This window comes from Doryrhamphus excisus, chromosome 6 (genome assembly GCF_030265055.1).
Source record: "Doryrhamphus excisus isolate RoL2022-K1 chromosome 6, RoL_Dexc_1.0, whole genome shotgun sequence".
NCBI classification, from domain to species: domain Eukaryota; kingdom Metazoa; phylum Chordata; class Actinopteri; order Syngnathiformes; family Syngnathidae; genus Doryrhamphus; species Doryrhamphus excisus.
In genome coordinates this window covers 14,033,668-14,053,893 of record NC_080471.1, presented here as the reverse complement: position 1 = coordinate 14,053,893, position 20,226 = coordinate 14,033,668, and the positions used below count along the sequence as shown (strand labels likewise).

General features: G+C 40.1%; 1 protein-coding gene across 1 annotated transcript in view; it reads left to right on the top strand.

Moving 5' to 3' along the window:
• Window positions 1-2,680: 2,680 nt before the first annotated feature.
• Window positions 2,681-20,226, top strand: part of fkbp16 (FKBP prolyl isomerase 16) — a 29,642-nt gene continuing 12,096 nt past the window's right edge. The window contains exons 1-3 of the mRNA XM_058076068.1: window positions 2,681-3,480; window positions 3,828-3,997; window positions 5,340-5,428. Coding sequence (XP_057932051.1) covers window positions 3,063-3,480; window positions 3,828-3,997; window positions 5,340-5,428 — 677 coding nt within the window. The 5' untranslated portion in view covers window positions 2,681-3,062. The remainder of the gene's footprint in view (window positions 3,481-3,827; window positions 3,998-5,339; window positions 5,429-20,226) is intronic.

The following is a 20,226-nucleotide window of genomic DNA, read 5'->3' as shown; positions in this document are numbered from 1 at the left end:
CAGCCTACCGTGTGACGTCATGACACGGGGGGCGGGGCCAGGTTCACACACGAGCATGCACAGAGGCACGCACGCCACGCACCTATTACAGCGACAACCTTTTTTTAACTTTCGCTTTCCTGTTCACACTCGTTGCCCTGTTGAGCCTTACACGTCCCAGACTGATATTCTATTCAGCTATTTTGCTCTTCCTAGCTGGAAACTAGATTGTTGGTGTGTGTGTATGTGTGTAGAGGGTTGTTCTTTGTAAGCACCAACACACACACACACACACACACACACACACACAGCAGAAAGGCAGACAGCACTAAGCCTTTACAGGACAATTTTACTACAAATATAAGAAAACCACTACCGGCTAACATACATTGCAATGGTGGTTTGAAAGAACTTACAAATTAAACATAGCCAGGCACTTCAATAATAAACTGAATGTTGTTCATGGCTGTCACTTGCAACTGTCTTATAGACTTGTACGTGTGGAGCCTGTACACACACACACACACTCACACATATCATTCTGTTGTTACAATCTGATGGAAACTGACCTTAATAGCTAAACTTTGCCAAATTGCTATCATCTGCTGACAACAAACATGACTAATAAGCATGTGTTTGTGTGTGTATATGTGTTAAGTGGGGTGTGGCTTGTGTGCTTAGAGCAGAAAAATGGGATGTAAGTCCGGAAGCACATTCAAAAGTTAGCTTTTTAAATTAAATTATAATGTATTCATGCATGCAGACATAAATTAGGCTTTCAAACTACAAGGAAAAAAAAATAAAGCCATAAAATTATAGGAAATGTGTCGTAAAACTACGATAATAAAGTTGTAATGTTACAAGAAAAAATGATAAAACAACTAAAATATGATAACATTAAAAGGAATACAATTGTAATATTACAAGAAAAAATAGCAATGTTATAAGAGTAAATTCGTTAATGGGGACCTATTATGCTATTTTTTTTCTATTGAGTTGTGGACTCCTATAAAGCAGCTACACACAATAACTAGCACAGAAAACTTTATAGATTTAGCAGAATCTTCACCTATTCCAGCAGTATTTCCTTTGATTTGTGGTTTGTTTTAATTTATACCACCCACGGCCCGCCTTTGGGCATGCCCACTCCGCTGTGATTGGTCACACACCCAAAGTGCTTCCTAACTATGAACCACATAAGGAAGTCCACCCCTCTGTGACATCAGTAAGGGGCAGTTTTACCACGCCTTTTGAAACCGAGTGTTTTGAGCCATTCCAAACTTCTTTCAGGGCTCACTTATCTGAAACTTTGGCATTGTTTAACACAGAACAGAATACAACATTCTAACTACATTTAAAGGTCAGAAAAGTGGAAAAAACAAAATAGGTCCCCTTTAAATAAATTGTAAATTCTAAAAGTTGTAAAATTCCAAGAAAGGTCTGAAATTACAAGTTACCAAATTCATTCATAAAGGTAACCTAATTTTAATGTAGAAAAACATAAAATGTACAAGGAAAATGTGTAATATTTATGGGATAAAGCTGTAAGAATAAAGTCAATTAGGAGGGAAAAAAATGTCAGAAAGTTACAAGAAGGAGCAGAGAAATGAAAATGAAACTGCACAACGACAAGTAAAGTTAGAATGTTCTGAGAATTATGATGTGCGATTGGCTAGCAACCAGCCCAGGATATACACTTCTTGTGTCCAAAGTCAGCTGGGATAGGCTCCAGCACATCCCTGTGACCCCGGTGAGGATAAGCGGCATAGAAAATGAATGGCTGGGCTATGAGAATGAAGTCATAAAGAAGAAGTCATGGGAAGAATCATTTTACCAAGTGAATGTAATGTCATTGTAAATATGGTCTCTTTGAAGAGACCTGCGTTGATTGAGTTAATATACTGTAAGTAAATATTAGTTAAACAATAACCTAAATATTATAAACAGCTGTTCACCACTCAAAACGACACCCACAATATTAAAACATCATTTAACAATATTGTTAAATGATTATTTTGTAAAGCTTTGTTATTGTAAAATGTGATATATTTTCCTGGATTTAGTGCAGTCTAACAAGAACTATTTGCAGCAGCCGCACAGTCAACACTTGAGTATTTATTTGCTAGTTATACACTACTATGCCTTTGAGGTTGTTCTGCCCATTTTGACCACATAAAAAGCAGACTGGGCCGCTTTTTTTCCTCAAACTGTTCCTTCCCTGAGAACATCATGTGCACAACTGCGTGACTAAGGGAACAATTTAAAAGTAACACCAATGGCAAAATGTTCTCTTGTATGTTTTAATGAGACCAATTATTTTTGTGTGCGCAAACACATGATGTTTCTTGAAATTCTGTCTGGCGTCACCATCATCGCTGATTTTGAACCAACTCCTTTTTTTTCTGCCAGCGTGTACAGTATGTGCACGGCTGCATCATTTCCTGTGCAAACATTACTTCACTCTAATGGTGAGTAGCTTTTCTTATAGCCTTAATATACTACCAACCCATGATGAATTGTGCATTCAGCCAGCACATGTTATAAACACATTGTATGATAAAAAAACAACTAAATCACCAAAAGAAAATTAGTTTATGCTCTCTGACATCTTATTGGTCGAATGCATTCATGGAAACAGTATTATGGGGCAGTCATTAAGAAGCTTACAGACGTTCTGGCAGATTAGGTTTTTCTCTTCTAATCCCGTAGATTAGCGCGAACCTGCTGCCTGAGAGTGTTTTGTCGTGCTGTACCGTTTCTTTACATTGATCTTTTTTTTGTATGTGCGTCTTTGCAGCATAACTAGAGGATGTAGTGGATGCCAGCAAGGGAGAGAGGAGGTCAAAGTGCATTCTGACTGCAGACTGCAGAAAAAAAGCTGCAGATGAGGGCAGGATTTTGGGATGCATCTGGAATTAATAAAACGCTGCGTGTATTTTTTTGTAAATATTACATCATCGGAATATTTTAGTGCTTTTGGAAGGGTGTAAGCGTTTCAGCGCTGAGCTACAACCTGACTTACACCTGAGAGCGTCAACTAATTCTGGAGAGCAGATGGTGTCCACCGCTCTCTGAAACGGGAAATGGAACTAGAGCCTTGTGAGGAGTACAAAGTGGTGGACCTTCAGATGAAAGACGCCACACTTGAGCTTGCAGACATGGTCGGACACAGTGTGCTGCCCTGTGGTCCTGATGAGGTATGTGAAGAGCTGTGTACCAGCAACAATGGGGATGATGAGGAAGACAGTAAGAACACTGAGACCACATGCTCCACTGATACTAAAGGAGAGGGTGCCGGGATGACAAGATGCCAAGAGCAGAGGAAGCTGAAGAAGACAAACAGCTGGAAGATGGTGCGATTCCAAGATCCATCCATGGAGGATGATGTTCTGGAGAGAGACAGCTCAGTGGAGAGTCTCTTTCCAGATTATGCTTTGGAGGAGTGGACCATGACCTCCTTTGAGGAGCTGTTTGTGAAGGAAGACTGGCAGGACATAACAGGTAGGAGACCATACAATATTACTCTTTTGGCATGTCCTGTAGCTCCAGAAAGTTGGAGGACTACATGAGAACGTACAGCTTTGACATTTACATTTCAGTAGTGGCCCTCACTGTAACATTGGTGTATGTACAGTTAGTTGCGGACTTGAACAATAACAATAACTCATATGAAATTTGGAGGAGAAAGCCAAAATCCACGAACAGAGGTATGACTATTTCATGTTCAACTTAATCGCGATCATACTCTGCCAACATGCACTAATGAAACCCAAAAAGGTTGTTTTCGTGGCGAAAAACCTCTAACTGAGCAACTGACTGACTTCTTTATTCTCCTGCGTGTACTTTAGATGACCGACTGTTGAGGAAGAAGGTACTGGAGGCTGCTACCGCAGACGCCCAAATTCCCACCTGGGGCCAGGAGGTCACCGTGAAGATGCAGGGTGTTCTGGAGGATCGTACAGTTGTGGAGAAGGACTGCAAGTTGGTGTTTGTTATCGGAGAAGGAGATGCGAGCCAGGTAATAACTACAGTGAGCTTTACTTTACATTATAGACTTACTATATGTTGGTATTTCTGCACCATGGTATGTTAAATAGTGGGAAAATGGGTCCAAAGGTCAGCCATTTTGCGGACAAAGTTACATTCTGGTACATCACCATTCGCTTAAAATAGAGTTACTGGTATTCCAGAGGAATAATGTTTTTTCCATGCTGCCATGGAGTTTGACTTAGCAAATATGATTCCTTGCCCTACTATAGACAAAGGACTACTGTGGCTTTGAAAGTTTCCAGGTAATACTTTTTAACATTGTTATTACAGGAAACCTTCACTTCCCTGAAAGAAACTAGGCCTGGCTTTCACTTTAAGAGCATTGCTGTGTACAGTACTGTAATGTTTACTTAAAGATGATTGTGTGTATGAACTGAATCATTTTTCGTGTCCACTGACCTTCTCCACTCTCTGCATTGCACTAAAAATGTATCTGTTGTATCGACTGCCAAACAAATTAGGTAGTGAGCTAACACTATGCTAACGACCTGACTATCTACACTATCTATCTACGTATTTAGCCATACTGAATTCAGTATTTGTAAGATACCAAGCTAATTTGCTACACACCTTTCTAGGTAGCCAATCAAAAGAGGTATGTACTGACAGAGTTATAAAGGAAAATGTCCTCATCTCCTGTTTTCACATCCTGTCGTGAGCGTCCTGTTTCTTTAAATACTGATGAAAATGTTTTCATTGAGCCATTAAATTGCCCAGAACCAGAGCAATCTGCTGCATAAGATGTCGTCCTTGAGCATCTACGTGTCATCCTACATGTTCCTGCCGACATTATCCTCCCTACCAACCAAATTATCTTGATACACCATTTTTAGCAACCGAACTAGCTATTTACAGCCAACTGTTGGCTTGGTCAAAAACAATCTCATTTTTAATGTTTATTTCCTTCTAAAAGCGAAAACATCGAACCTGAACTAGCTATTTACCCACCAAGCTAATTATCACTTTTGTACGTACCCTTACAACCTAGTTACCTAGCAAAACTAGCTAGTTAGCACCCTTGTTAGCAACCTAATTAGTCAGTTTCCTACCTCCCTACCCACCAGTATCGACCAGTCACCTACCAAGCTAATAATTTTTTTACATTATTATTTTACATCCTACCTACCGAGCTCGCTAGTTAGCTACCACCCTGCTCGCTACCTTTTTATCTATGTATCTCTCTATCTATCTGTGTGTTTAGCTACATTAGCTATGTACCTACCTCCATCCTTGCAGCTACCGACATAATAGTACTTGTTCTAAGGCTACAAGTTTACTTGCAGTAACACACTGCTGTAATGTGTACACAGGCACTGGAGGAGTGCGTGCTATCCATGCACAGGGGCGAGATCACATTACTGCTGGCAGATTCACAGTATGCATATGGGCTTCTAGGAAGGTAAGACTTGTGCAGCTGTTTATGGTAAATGTAAAGGCGACAGAATGGCATACTTTTTTGATGGTCATCTTTATAAAAAAAAATATTGACGTGATATCGGGCCGAGGCTCAGGCCTGCTGTACCTGTTGCTGTGGGGGCGGCCTGTTTTTCCAGGGCAGCAAGGTTAATGAACCATAAACAGGAGCAGATGGCTTCCTCCGAGCCCCATTGAGAGTCCGCCTATGTTTGTAACCTCCCAACCTATGGGAGGACACTGCTCATGTTACGACCAATGGCTTAGGTTTAGAACCTTTCCAGTATAAACACAGCCCACGATGGTGTGACATGGATGAAAATATTTGTTTAAAATTGCTATTTGTTTCAAATGTTTGCGAGAGATAACCTCACAAGATTAGGTCAAGACAATAAAACCGTACATTGATTTGATGGCATAATACATTTGAGAGAGAAAATACATTTAAACAGCCAGTTGTTGTTGATTATCTTGTTGGTACTGGTCATAAACAAACTCATTTTGGATGTTTATATCTTTCTAAAAATGAAAACATCGAACCTGAGCTGTTTTTTTTAAATACCTGACATGCATTACAGTAGAGTAAACAAGATTAGGTGATTTCAGACGAGCTGCCATTACTATATATGTGCTAGGAGTGCATGGCAGCCCTCTGGTCCTGTTAAATGAACATGTTGCCGTAAGAGCTGAATGAAAACCAGGATATGGCAGTAAATGTGCATTTTTGCGAAGCACACAGGACTAATGCACAAAAGCAAAAACCAGATACAATTTTACAGCTGGTAGTGCATGTGATAATTGCCGGCAACATTGTGTTCTCAACTTTGTACTTTTACAAACATTTTTATAGCCGAGTGAGCTAGCGTTGTGAGCGTGTTATGTCCCGTCCATGCCAATCCAGTAGTTGGCAATACATTTTTGTCCTCTCGCCCTCCATCTTGAATATTCTTCGTTTAAGACTGTTGTAAGACATGCATATGGCGTTGGAAATGTGACAAAAGTCGAGAGGCGCAAAAAAAGAAATGTATGACCAGTTTGTTTCAATTAAATTAGAGTATTGTAGAATATACTCGCATGCGCACTTGACCACAAGCTCTCCATAGTGCTACATAGTACACATCGTACATGTGCAATGCTTTTCTGCACGTGAATGTATAATTCTGTCTTAAAACTGATTTTTGGCCGGACTCAGCAAAAGCATAGAGCTGCCTGTGATTGGTTGCTTTCCAGGAAACCCCACCCTTGTGACTTTTTCCTCTCAGTTGATTGACAGCTCGCTATCTGTTCCATCATCTCACTTGAGGAGTCCCAAGTGGGGTAAATATGTTTATTTTGAATATATCATGAATGTAATAACAACAGTTATCTATATGTAATTGAATAGAATTGTTTACAAGTCCACTGCCACCTGACAATGAACATAATGTAGACACATTAGTTTAGTAACATTTGAGCTAAGCTAACGTTAGCCCATGTGACAGAATACAGCAGACCCAATTCACATTCAAAATTTTATTAAATGGTAGCGCATATCTCAAACAGTGACATTGGTTCAATAAGATGCTAAAAAGGAAATACAAATGCAAGACTTCTTGCAGAATCTTGAAGATAATTCTATACATATAACTCATAGAAAGTTAGGCATACAGTAATTGATGATCAGCCGATGCACTTTATGTTTCCTGGAAAGCAACCAATCACAGGCAGCTCTGTGCTTCCGCTGGGTCATGCCTCCAAACTGCCAAAGTCAATTTTGAATACGGCCCCCAAAACACAAAAAAATAAGTATTTAGATAGTGGTTCTTTGATAAGTGAGGGGAGGGTTATTGTGTGGGCAAACTGAACCAGTAGACATAAACTAACAAATGGCGAGATTTTGTGTGTGTGTGTGTGCGTGCACAGTGTTTATCAGTGCTTTTATATATGTTTAGATATTATGATGATGTAATAGCTGTAATGAAGAGGAAGGAAGAATAAGGAAAAAATGAATGAATGAATGAATTGAATGAGCGGCTTGAGAAAAACACAGAAAGATATCTTTGACAAAGCTAACTTCCGTTAATGGATAGATTATTTTGAGAGTTGCATTTTGAGAGTTGTGTCACATCTATTCTGTCTGTAATCCTTACACCAACAAGAATAGTATTATGTACTGCTTTACTGGCTCCTCTTGGCGGTTTCTATTGAAAAGATTATATGAATCAGCAGACTAAATCCCAGGATTCTGACATTCCCAAACTACATTTGACAGCTTCAACATTTCTGTGCTGTAAAAAGACAGCGGGACAATGACAGAAAATCTTGTTAGTCTGTCTATGTTTTATTGATTGAACTCAGTTGCTTGATGCAAACACTGTGGCTAAGAGCACTTCCATGCAGTTATTTATTAGAGCAGTGCTCAAAGCAGGTCACGCTGCGGGATTCATTTGGCACAGTGGAGCGGTCGTCATCCCGGCTGTGCATAGCCTATGTGATGTCATCAGGACTGAAAAAAGGCGACTACAAGGCTAATGGAACAGTCTAGAAGGTGATTGAACACAACAAACAGGGTGGGCCGTGACTTGTCGATAATGAAATACAGTGATGTGTGCCTTTTGAGGGACAAATAGTGACTGAATACGCCATCACCTGCCCTTGAAAGGAACATCAGATTCCCTACGGACAAACACTGTCGAGTCACTAGTACGGTAGTCAAATTTAGTGAGCCTCCTCTCAGAGAATACAATATGGTTAGGTCCTTCCCTAATGCCTTAAAAGCTAAATTCTTTTGCCTTTAAACATAAGTGAAATTAGCTTAGCATGTTTGATTTATTTTTCTCATGCTGCTGCCCCGTCCCTGAAGTATTCTGGCAGTTAGCTGAAACTGAAATTGGACAAAATCTTTGTTGTTGTGTAAACGCCAACATTTAAAAAAGAGTTTTTGAAAAGGATAGTGTAACAAAGGATGCAGGAGCCACTTGTATGTTTTTCAGAAATATTTTGTAAAAAGGTTCAACGTACAATTAAAGACAAGGCAGTAACAACATTTAAACCTTTTCTCCATAAATACTGCCTTTAACTCTAGGTACAATTTTCGTCATTATATGAAAACTGAGGTTTGATTATATTTATTCAGCTCAATGCCAAAACTGAATTAGCTTTTCTTTGGACCACCCCAAATTGGTCAGTAATGAAATGGTAAATTATCAAAAACATTACCTCCTTGCCATGAAACAGCGTTACATTTTATGGCCTATTTTTCTTGCGTGTGAAATGAAGTGCAGTAATGTTATTTTAAACAGCTGTCAGCAAACATAAACACCAGTTTAGTACTAGTACAGTTTAGTGCAGCCAGAAAATGTCAGCTAGTTAATCATTGTTACAGCATGTGTCATCTGTGCTATTTATGAAGATCGCTTGCAGCATTTCTCACCAAGTGGCAAATAAGTGTGTTTCACTTTCCCTTGCGTATGAGAGAAGTGTGCTACAGGGGTACTTTTTCCTTCTATCAATATCAAGTTATTGTTGGAAATAAGTAGTTGTGTGGTCTGGTTAACACATGTGAAACATGCAATTGATTGCCGTTCATTATATTGCTGGTTAAACATTAGTATTTAACTAAATTAGTATGTGGTCAGTCAGCAGTAAGTACAGTTTGACTTTTATTTCCATAGTAGCAAGATTCACACAATAATAAGGGTCTTAGGGTTAAACCCTCGGGCACCCATGTTTCCTATCCAAGTAAAAACATTAAGCCTCCATATAGTTCAAGTGGATAATCACCAAATAAAAACCCTTCAGTAGAACTGGGAGTGGGATGAATCTCCGTTCTTTGGTTTAGCCTGCCTGAGCCTTGGTTGTACAAATGATGGCGATGAAAGCAAGCCCAACAAGGCATCTGTTCATTGCCGAGAATTCACACACTTACTGTGATGATTGATGACTGCATATTAACTGCGAATGTGAAGTTTGTTTTGGCTGTATCAAAGTCTTGTGTTGTGATTAGTTTTTTGAGTTTTGGCTTTTTAACTGATTGATTACAACGTCATGTAAAGGTGAGTCTCCGATTATGCTGCCTTTGCTTGTTTATCCAGGACTGATCTGGCAGAATGCCATCTCACCATGTCACTTCACAGCATAGAAGTATCGTGATGAAGCCTTCTGTAATGGATGACTGTGTTGTGGTGATTTGTTTAACTGGAAATATATAAAAGCTGTATTGTGCTGGCTATTTATTTTACACGGCAACTGAGTTGTTGGAAAACCGGTCTCAAAGTGTACGTTTATGAAAAAGCTCTGTCCCACTGTGTCGTTTAACAACAAAGGCAGATGTTTTTTCGCCTTTTTAATTCGTTTCTGAGCTTGCATACAGACATGTCTGGATGTTGACAGATGATGCTAGCCGTTCCACACTTTTTTTCAGTTTTCACTGTTACTGTTACTTGGGCAAAATCTGACTGCTTTTTATACTTTTATGGCTGTTGGGCAGGCATGCAGCCTGTCCTACTCCAGTCAAGGAACTCACCATACTCAACATACGTAACACAAATTAAATAAAGTTACTGTTGTTTGCCATGTTTGTTTGAGTTTATTTGAGTATTCTTTTTTGCTTTTTGAGGTGGACAAAAAAAACGTAAAATCAGATCTGTTTATTTGTAGGGATTGCCAGGACTGTACGGTTAGCTTTATGGGAGCACAGGTGCTCCTACATGAATTAATGCGGATTTAATGAGCACCATACGGGAATTCAGAGCGGAGTTACGATGCATACAAAAAAAAAAAAAGTATTTTAGCAAATGAGTGGGACAGCACTTACATCACAGAGAATAGTCATCTTTTCGAAGTTGCGGCAGTATCCATCTGATAACATACCTAGCATTTGCTCTATGTCCGCAAATACAGCTACGCTCTCTCAGAGGAGCGTGTACGTGGAGTATTTTCGTAGCACTATCACTAAATGACCCCTTCTAAAAGCAAAGGCTGGATGCAGGTTTCCACAGCGGTGCACATACACCGGCTTGAGGGGGTATGCTCTGGCAACAAGCTTCCGTGGGAACTGTTGTTCTGTTGATGTTGATTACACAGTAAATGCATGACGGAAGAAACAGGTCATCGCTTGATCAATCGCATTGTAGCCCTGTGCTTTTACAACAAAAAACTATATTCAACTATTATTCTTACGTACACAATAGTTACAAAATCAGATTTGACTATTTTCAGTCAGTTTTGCAGGACTCTAGGAACAGGAATAATCTTTACATTTTTTAAGTTAAAGTCAAATGTCGGTACTTCCTTACAGTTTTTTTGTTTGTTCGTGACATTTCATTTTCTCTTCCCGCAAACATGTTTGCTATCACTGCTCAATCAATCAATGTCATCCTAACCAGGTCTTAAATTAATCTGCAATACTACAGTAGTTTTGAGGTCTTGCGTTGACTAAAACGTGAAAATTGGCATAGATGCACGGGATGTGTTTGAGTTGAAATATCAAATGTTTAGCCAGAACAAATAACTTAGGGTGACAGGTGAAACATCTTGGAAATGGGCTCAAAGGTAATCATTGTTGACACTTTGAAGATGTTGGCAAATGCAGAGGCCTTTTCATGTCCTCACAGGCATACCCATGAGAAGCGAAAGGTAACAGTCCACATGGTTATATAAGCGACAACATGAAGACAGCCCCAAAAATCTAAGTCTTGAATGAGGATATATGTGAGCTGCCATCTAACACTGAAACCACCTTCTAAACACTCAGTGTTTGTATATGCTGTCCAAATGTCACACATGAGATCCATGTTTTTTTATTTGCGTGTGTCCTTCTCCTACATGTCCTTTTTCCTTTTATTACCATATGTAATATAAGACAGGCAAGAACTGGTACTTCTGCTTTTCATTGCAGCCAGACAGAGTAACTAATTCCCCGCAGAGGCTTTATAGGTTTCTGTCATTTTTATGGGCATGACTTCTCCTCGACACTGTCAGAAAAAGTGTAAATCATTAAACGCTTGGCTGTGCAAGGACTTGTCCCTGGGGTGATGCCATCAAAGGTACCGTATTTTCGTACTATAAGACACACTTAAAAGCCTTTAATTTGATTAAAATCGATGATGCGCCTTATATTCCGGTGCACCTTATGTGTGCACTGAGTTAAAAAATCTGAAAAATGTTGTTTTACTTTGGTAAGCGCTCTGCTTGATTGACTGTCTGACCATTTCCCCACTGACACAGGGGCATGTACAATGGCAGCGATAAACCAATGAGAGAATAATGTGGAGTATGTATAGTACTAGTGACCGAAAGGTCACGAAACGGCCGAAATGAGTATTCTCCGCAGGGTGGCTGGGCTCTCCCTTAGAGATAAGGTGAGAAGCACTGTCATTCGGGAGAGACTCGGCGTAGAACCGCTACTCCTCCGCATTGAGAGAAGCCAGATGAGGTGGCTTGGGCATCTGGTTAGAATGCCTCCTGGACGTCTCCCTGGGGTCCATGTCTCCCAACTGGCCTGGGAACGCCTCAAGAGGAGCTGGACAAAGTGGCTGGGGAGAGGGAAGTCTGGGCCTCCCTGCTTGGGCTGCTGCCCCCGTGACCTGACCCGGATGAGCGGTAGTAGATGGATGGATCTCCAACTCCAACTTGTGGACATTGGTGTAAACAGGGCGTTCAAAGTGAAGTTGCGAGCAGCGTGAGAGTGATCGATAAAAGACGGCAACATATGATTGACACCACCATATGTGAATGGATTCTGGATGCTTGGGCTAAAGTACTGCATTAACTGTTGTTCAAGCTTTGGTTAAAGCTGGTGTCATTGCTGGACAGCTACCTGACAATGAGACTGACTCCGACAATGATGTGAAGGAACCCGGCATGTCTGATGGCGAAATTGCCCAGCTATTCAATTCAGAGTCATAAGATGAGGACTTTGATGGATGTGTGGGAGAAGACTGTTAAATAGTAGAATAAAGTTAAACTAAACTCACTGCTTTGCATCCATTGCCTTTTTTGTTTAGACCGCATGTATTAGCATGTACCTTATAACACGGTGTGCCTTATGTATGCGTTGTATATGTATGTATGCAACAATGACACACACGTCAACAATATCTCACTGCAGAGCTCAGATGTGATCTGAAAATTATTGTTTTTTTGTTTTTTTTTATCTGTATGATCACCTGGCCCAAACAAGTTCTACTGAGATGTCCAAAGCTGTGTCTGTCTCTGTTTTCCGCAACGGGAACCACACCCACAAAAGGCCTCAAAGTTTAGGAGGAGGCCGTTGATCACCAGCAGCTTTAGTGAACTCCAGATAAGATCGGGCAAACATGTTCTCCTCTTTTTTATAACAACCATTGCTGCATTAACTTGACACTTCAAGGACCTGAAAATACAATTTTTTTAAAAAGATCTGTTTAGCTGTGAAAGGGACACAGCTGTATTTTTGCAACCGAGCGCAGCTTTTTCACAGAGTGTGTCTCTCGTTTAATCTCTGTGGATGTTTACTTATCCCCAACACCCCCCCCCCCCCCCCCCCCCACACACACACCCTCTACAGCAAGCGAGCTTATCTCTGTCATCTATGCTGTCTTTCTTGTAATATAGCACTGTCTTCAGTTACAGCTACTTCTCTATTTCACGGGCATGGGGTGTTTAGTGGGACCGTAACATTTATTTGAATAGCATATTTTTAGACAAGGCAACTCACCATTTGGCTGAGTTGGCTTTGTCATGAATGACCACCGCATGTTTTTTGTTTGTCTTAGTATATTTTGGTTGAATTTGTCTCTCTAAACTCTTAGGGTTTGCTGTGTCACTTCTCACAAATGGATTTTTAAAGCGCATGCACAAGTTGCTGGGATGCTCTTTAATTATCTTAATTACTCTTAAAAATACAGTTACTGGCCATGGGTCATGACTTGCTTCAACTTCAGATTCTAAACTTAACTCCAACATCTGTTATTTGCCAGTTAGATCTGGCTTGAAATTTGACTTGAAAATGCCACAGTAAAATTATTAACGAATTTCAGAACTCTGCACTTGTCCAACAGACAACAAATATATCATATTTGGGAATCTCTCTTGGAGATAAATGATCTGTCTATCTATACCAAAATCATGCTAGGTTAATGTAAAGAAAAACAAAATGTTAAAAACTTACAGTTCAGATGACTGTAGCTGATTGATACTAGTTGCCAGCACTGCAGGCTTTGTATTAAGATATTTAGCACAGGCGATGTTACTGTTAGAACATCATTAAAATAATAACATAATAGGGGTTAAAGAATGTTAAAGTGCTATTTAAAACATTGACACTATACATTTAATAAGGGTTCTTTCATGGCAACAGTTTGACCCAGGAAAAGATTATTTATATTCGAGAATAATTGGTTACAAATCTGACAAAATCTGACAAATCAAAATCGGACTTGACCTTTAAGGTTCAATGTAACATTACTGAGAGTATCTGCACCCTTGCATCATGCCTCTGACTGATGAGTTAGTGAAAAAAAAATGTTTGTGTACGCTGGAATGCAGCAGTGATCTGCGTCACTGCTAGAAACCCTCATCATGCATCTGCAGCTGGCTGAAGCTATGTTGTTTAATCATGACGCTCAGCATGCTTTCAGGGCAAAACAAAATGTGAGGCGGCTGCTCGCTTAAAACTCCTCCTTTGAGCCGCCCTGAAGAAACACGAGTGGCTTCTAAAACAAACCCCATATGACTTCAAGTATGCTGTGTTCTATAGTGTTCAAACACATGAGAAGGATATGATTTATTTATTAATCAATTAGGGCCATCTCTCTACATTCAAATTTTACAATGGGAATCCCTTCCTCCAATACACCTTTTCCCAATTTGACTCTTGAATACGCTTCTATACTTCACTGCTCTCCATTTCAGCATCAAGTTCAGTCTGAGCAGTACAGGTAAATAAATAGTAAGGATGAGCCAGATACTCATAAACGAGTATCCGTTACGGATAATGCATTTTTGCAGAGTATGAGCAGCTCTTCATTATCTGTAATCGTAATGATGAAAAATCCTCAACATGCATTCACGCTCTGTGATTGGCCCGTCACACACAGTGACCGCCCCTCCCTAGACGGACTCGCTGGCGCCTGCCTGTGTGTCAGGGCTGTTCAGGGAGTTTTCAACCCTTTCATTTGCATTTTGCTCTTGAAATAAGTCCAAATAAAGTGATTCAAATGATACAGCATTTTTTGCACATCTGTATATAAATCTACAACTTTGCCTTGTTCACTTTGGCAACTCTTGCGTTGACGCCCGATGACGTCTCAGCCGTACAACATGCACTTGAAGCTAACTCACGTAGCTAACTAGCTATGTTATTTGATGGATACTGGAGCTCCCAGTGAAGTAAGTTATCTCCCACTCATGCACTAAAAGTCTCACAAATTCCTGCACGAGGAAACTTGTCGCTGGAGTGTACCCCCGCAACCTGGTGTGTGTGCACTGCTGTGGAAGCCTTTGCTTATCGCGGGGGTCATTTAGTGATATTGCTAAGAAAATACAGCATGGAAACACTCATTTATTGACACTCCTCTCTCCCTGTGAAATATGTAAACCAGGGATGTCTAAAGTACGGGCTTGTTAATGGCACATTACACAAACAAAATATGAAATAAAACTGGAAAAATGAAACAAAAATGCATAAAGTAACCATGAAAGTTGTAGTCTTACAGATCACTTGCACACATGCACAGTACACATATAACAGAATAATAAACAATAAAAATACAGCAACTTCTGATCAATCCATGGCAATTTCAGATTTACACCACGGCCACTTTCTGTTTATGCCCCGTCCATCCTGAGTACAGATACAGATTCAGTACTTGCTCATCTTTAATAAATAGATATTATCTATGAAAACATTTCAACATCCCTCAGTGGGAGCATGACAAAAATAATTGAGAACCACTACTGCAGAGGGATGTAAACCACATTCATGCATGAGTTGCAATGGTGTGTGAGAATAAGCATGACCATGTCTGTGCTGAAAAGATGTGTGAGGTGACGAGGGGTAGCCTGGAAGACGGAGGGTACTCTGTCACTCAGGACAAGGAGGGTGAGTCATCTCACTGAGACGTCACTGTTTCGTCATCAGTCGTCTGGAACATTATATACACGTTCACACACACACTTTGACCGTGAACCTAAAGACTTCCACTGATGCTTGAGTGTTGGGGATTAACTCCTGTCGTCATTAAAATTATGTCTGACTTGTTTGATGCTAAACTGATAAGCTGCAGTCATTTTAATTATAGTCATCACCTTATTTGGAGTAAAAAAAACACAATTCACTTATTGTGGTCAAATCCGGAAACCACTTAACCGCAATAAACAAAGGATGACTGTACTTTTCAAGACTCTTGTAAAATACAATTCATTGCAGTGTTTTTTTTGCTTGCATAGATACTGCTGTTTGAGAGCAAATGATCCTCATGAGTCTCCTTGTAAAAGTCAGTCACTTATAGTGAATTGCTGTTGAAAGGCCACCATTTGCTCTGCAGATACCCTGAGGCCAAGATTGGATTGATTTTAACAGGATCAGAAAATCAGCTGTAGATTATATGGAGACTTTTGAGAAGCTTGGCAGTCAGGACTTCCCCTGGCTTATAGCTGCAGCAGGAAATACAAACAAACAGGAGAGGGAAGCACATGGCGCGGAAGCAGCTCAGGGGCCTCACACTGTTTATTTCACTCTAATAGGAGGCTGTTTTTCCGAACATTGGTCAGTGTGGCAACATGCGAGGGAAAACAGATGTGACGTCTTACCGAGGGCAGGATAACAGCTAAGCTACTTAACAAGGTTGGAGTGGTGCTGCACATCTAGCCAGGAGTCAAAACAGACACAACACACATCTACAATATATCTTTGTGTATTGGTCACAAAGCATAAAAGTATACAAATACACAAGTCAGTACATTTTCACTTCCTGTAAGTGAAATAATAACTTTTGACTTACTAATTTGTACATAACTCATTCATCATTGGCCAGTCTACTAGTCAGTCATTGTCTGTACTGTAGTACAAATAATTAGTCATTTATGTACCCGACTTTTTATGAATCGTGTCAATCATTCCAATTCAGTGTGAGTGTTTGTTCACTTATGGAACTCGCTGTTTATTTGTCAGTCTGTAGAATATAGCACCAGGAAGTAAATGTATCATTGTTGTGTCACATAATTATGGAAATAATTACTGTATTTTCCAGACTGTAAGTTGCTCTGAAGTATAAGTTGCATCAATCAAAATGTGTAATGAATAGGAAAAAAAACATTAAATTTTGATCTATATACTGTAAGTATATAAGTCGCACCTGACTATAAGTCGCAAGACCAGCCAAACTATGAAAATAAGCGTGACTTATAGTCCCAAAAATATGGTATTTAAACAGACGACAAGCAGTATCGTAATGGAGACAGAAAGTGAAATGCTTTTTAGCATCTGACATTTTCTTTTAATCAGTGGCTATAAAAAGAACTCATCACTAGTCATTGATTGATCTGATCTGTCATTGTTATCTTGTGAACCGTCATCAATGCATCAAAGTTAAATGTCATACTTTAACCTAAGCTTCAATAATTGTATTCACCCTAAAAGAATTAACAGGCTTTTCATAATTATGCAAGCTTCTCTCCACATGTATTTCTATATTAGTATGATATCCAGGTTGTAACCATAGAAACCACTGTGATGCACAACACTGGCCTTTGGAGTGGAGAGCCTGACGTCAAAGTAACTGCTGATTTGCTCTGAGGGACATTTTCCTTTCATTGAGAGCAGCGAGGGGTCTGCATGGCAGGGTGAGTCAGACCACTATCACACATCTTAGTTCGGATGTCTGCCGACGCGCGACAAACAATTGAATCCAGTTCATGTGAAATGCAAACACAACTTCCCATAACACAGCAGGGGAAAAAGTGCTTTGCTTCGCTCAAGATGACCGACCAGATGTTGACACTGACAATACGACTGCGTCACACCGACGTCAGGCACTAAATCACTACTGACTCGTAAACAGCGAGTGTATTCACTCATTGTTGATTAGATTGTTTCATTTGTCGTGTGGCTTTACACGTACGGTGTTTATGGGAGCAGGAAAAACTATTTTCCTCCATTTATGTCTGAGGACACAATAATGGGATGATGATACACAGTTTTGACTGATATTATTAGTATCAATAGTGTGATTGTAACAATTGTGTTGTGCAGTGTGTGGAACTGCACTGTGAGAAGTGTATATTATATATATATATATATTGTATATATACAGTAACATATTTTACTATGATGCAGTGCAGTTGTGCACCACAGGAAGCCACAACCACATTAATAAACATGTACTTTTTTGGGCTCTTTCTGCATGAAAGTGTTTTTTGTGTGCCAGAGGGACCAAAAATAGGAAATATGCCACTAAAAAAAACCCTTTAAGTTGCCTGTGTCTCACTCAGAGCCTCTGCCTCATTAAACTTTCACCTCAGCTCTGCCGCCGTGCCAAAATATCAAGTCATTTTTTCCCCTGCAAGGTGGTTTGTAAATACAGAAACTCTCAAGCTCCTAACAAATGTTCAAGTGTCAGTATTTTAAGACCAACTAATAATATCTTTAGCTATGCACACTAGAAGCATTCACTTTGGATCCATTTGAATTTTGTCAAAACCCTTCCATTAAAAAAGTAGTAGTTTACAAAGTGTGACTTGTGTGGTAGGCTTTGGCACCTTCATTCATTCATTTTTTACCACTTATCCTCACAAGGGTCGTGGGGGTGCTGGAGCCTATCCCAGCTGTTTTCGGGTGAGAGGCGGGGTACACCCTGGACTGTTCGCCAGCCACAGGGCACATATAGACAAACAACCATTCACACTAACATTCATACCTATGGACAATTTGGAGTAGCCAATTAACCTAACATGTTTTGTGGGCGCACCCTGGACTGGTACCCATGAATGAATGAATGTCAAAGTATTAGAGTAACAGTTGCCCAATTAATGCCAATTAAATACCTTTCCTAATCTACCTAAGTAAGTGAACGAGTTGAGCGGCACGGTGGACGAGTGGTTAGCGCACAGACCTCACAGCTAAGAGACCAGGGTTCAATTCCACCCTCAGCCATCTCTGTGTGGAGTTTGCATGTTCTCCCAGTGCATTTTCTCCGGGTACTCCGGTTTCCTCCCACATTCCAAAAACATGCTAGGTTAATTGGCGACTCCAAATTGTCCATAGGTATGAATGTGAGTGTGAATGGTTGTTTGTCTATATGTGCCCTGTGATTTGCTAGCGACCAGTCCGGGGTGTAGCCCGCCTCTCGCCCAAAGACAGCTGGGATGGGCTCCAGCACCCCCCGCGCCCCGAGGAAAAGCGGTAGAAAATGAATGAATGAATGAATGAAGTGAACAAGTTACCCAGACAAATACCCATAAGTGTCGGTTCAGTAAAAAACCTGAGCAACTCAGTCATTACACAACTATTTCTAGTTCATCCTCATGGAAATGATGTTGAGTCGCTCCTAAGCAGAAGAACCTGCCTCATGTATACGTCTACCAATTCATGAAGGATGGCTAAAAAAAAAAGCAGGCCTCTCTACACGTGTTAAAATAAAGCCTGGAGCTGTCAACACATTTGATTTCTTAGCCTAACCTAGCAATGAAATGTTATCACGGTAGCACACATACTACCGTTGATAACGTTTGTGGCCAAGCGCTGCCACTCACTAGCAGCAGCCCACTGGTGTGTCACTAATCACCCTCATGACACCCGAAACCTTGTAGATCTGTCAGTGAGCTCGCATTCTCAGATTACATTCAACAGCTCGCCAGTCATGTCGACCTTACTTAATGCTCATGATGGAAGTCTGAGCTCATTCCTTTGAACGTTAATCCTCCATGTGAAGAGTTGTTCAACGCGGTGCTTTAAAGGTCACCCCGCTGAACGCTTCCAGTGACAGCCTGCTTTTGTTTAAGATGGTAAGGTTTGTCCTCTCGGGCTGCAGCTGCTCTCTACCTGCATTGATTATTTGAAAAAAAAAAAAATGACTCAGGCGTCCTCTTTGTGAGTCATGAACCGCAAAATGGGTGTGTCCTAATGAGCCTGAGGTTTTACAGCCGAGATAATTGCAAAGCAAACACTTATTAATCACACCATGTACATTTGTGACGTTCATCTGAAACAAAAGCTCTTTCCATCAGGAAATGTTTCTAACTAAGTTTAATTAAGCTGTGTAGCTAGACATAACCATTTCCACAGTGTAGTGGAACATCAATAACAATAATAATCATGCCACAGGGCATCTTTCATGTTTTGATGATGATTAAACAACAGTGACGATTGTTAGCATTCATTGCTGATTGGTGCTCTCTGCAGAGGGAACAACCTCTTTCAAGCATGTATTAATACTAGTTCTAATCTCTACTGGGGGGGGGGGTTGACTTTAATTTGTCCTTATCAATGCATAGTGAAATGTATGAAATCACACTAGCCTCATAATACATTGGGGCTCATTTTATTTTTATTAGCATCATATATTGTATGTGCATACAGTCAAAAGCTATATATCTCTAACTACATGATATTGGGAATTAACATATTTTGTATGATTTTATTTATTTTAAGTTATTTACAATATTTGTTATGTATGTATTTGTCAAACTACATAATGTGTAGTTCATACTACATAATGTTCAAACTACATAATGTTTCTAACTTTTATATTATTTTCTGTATTATGCATTCATTTTCTACCGCTTATCCTCACGAGGGTCGCTGGAGCCTATCCCAGCTGTCTT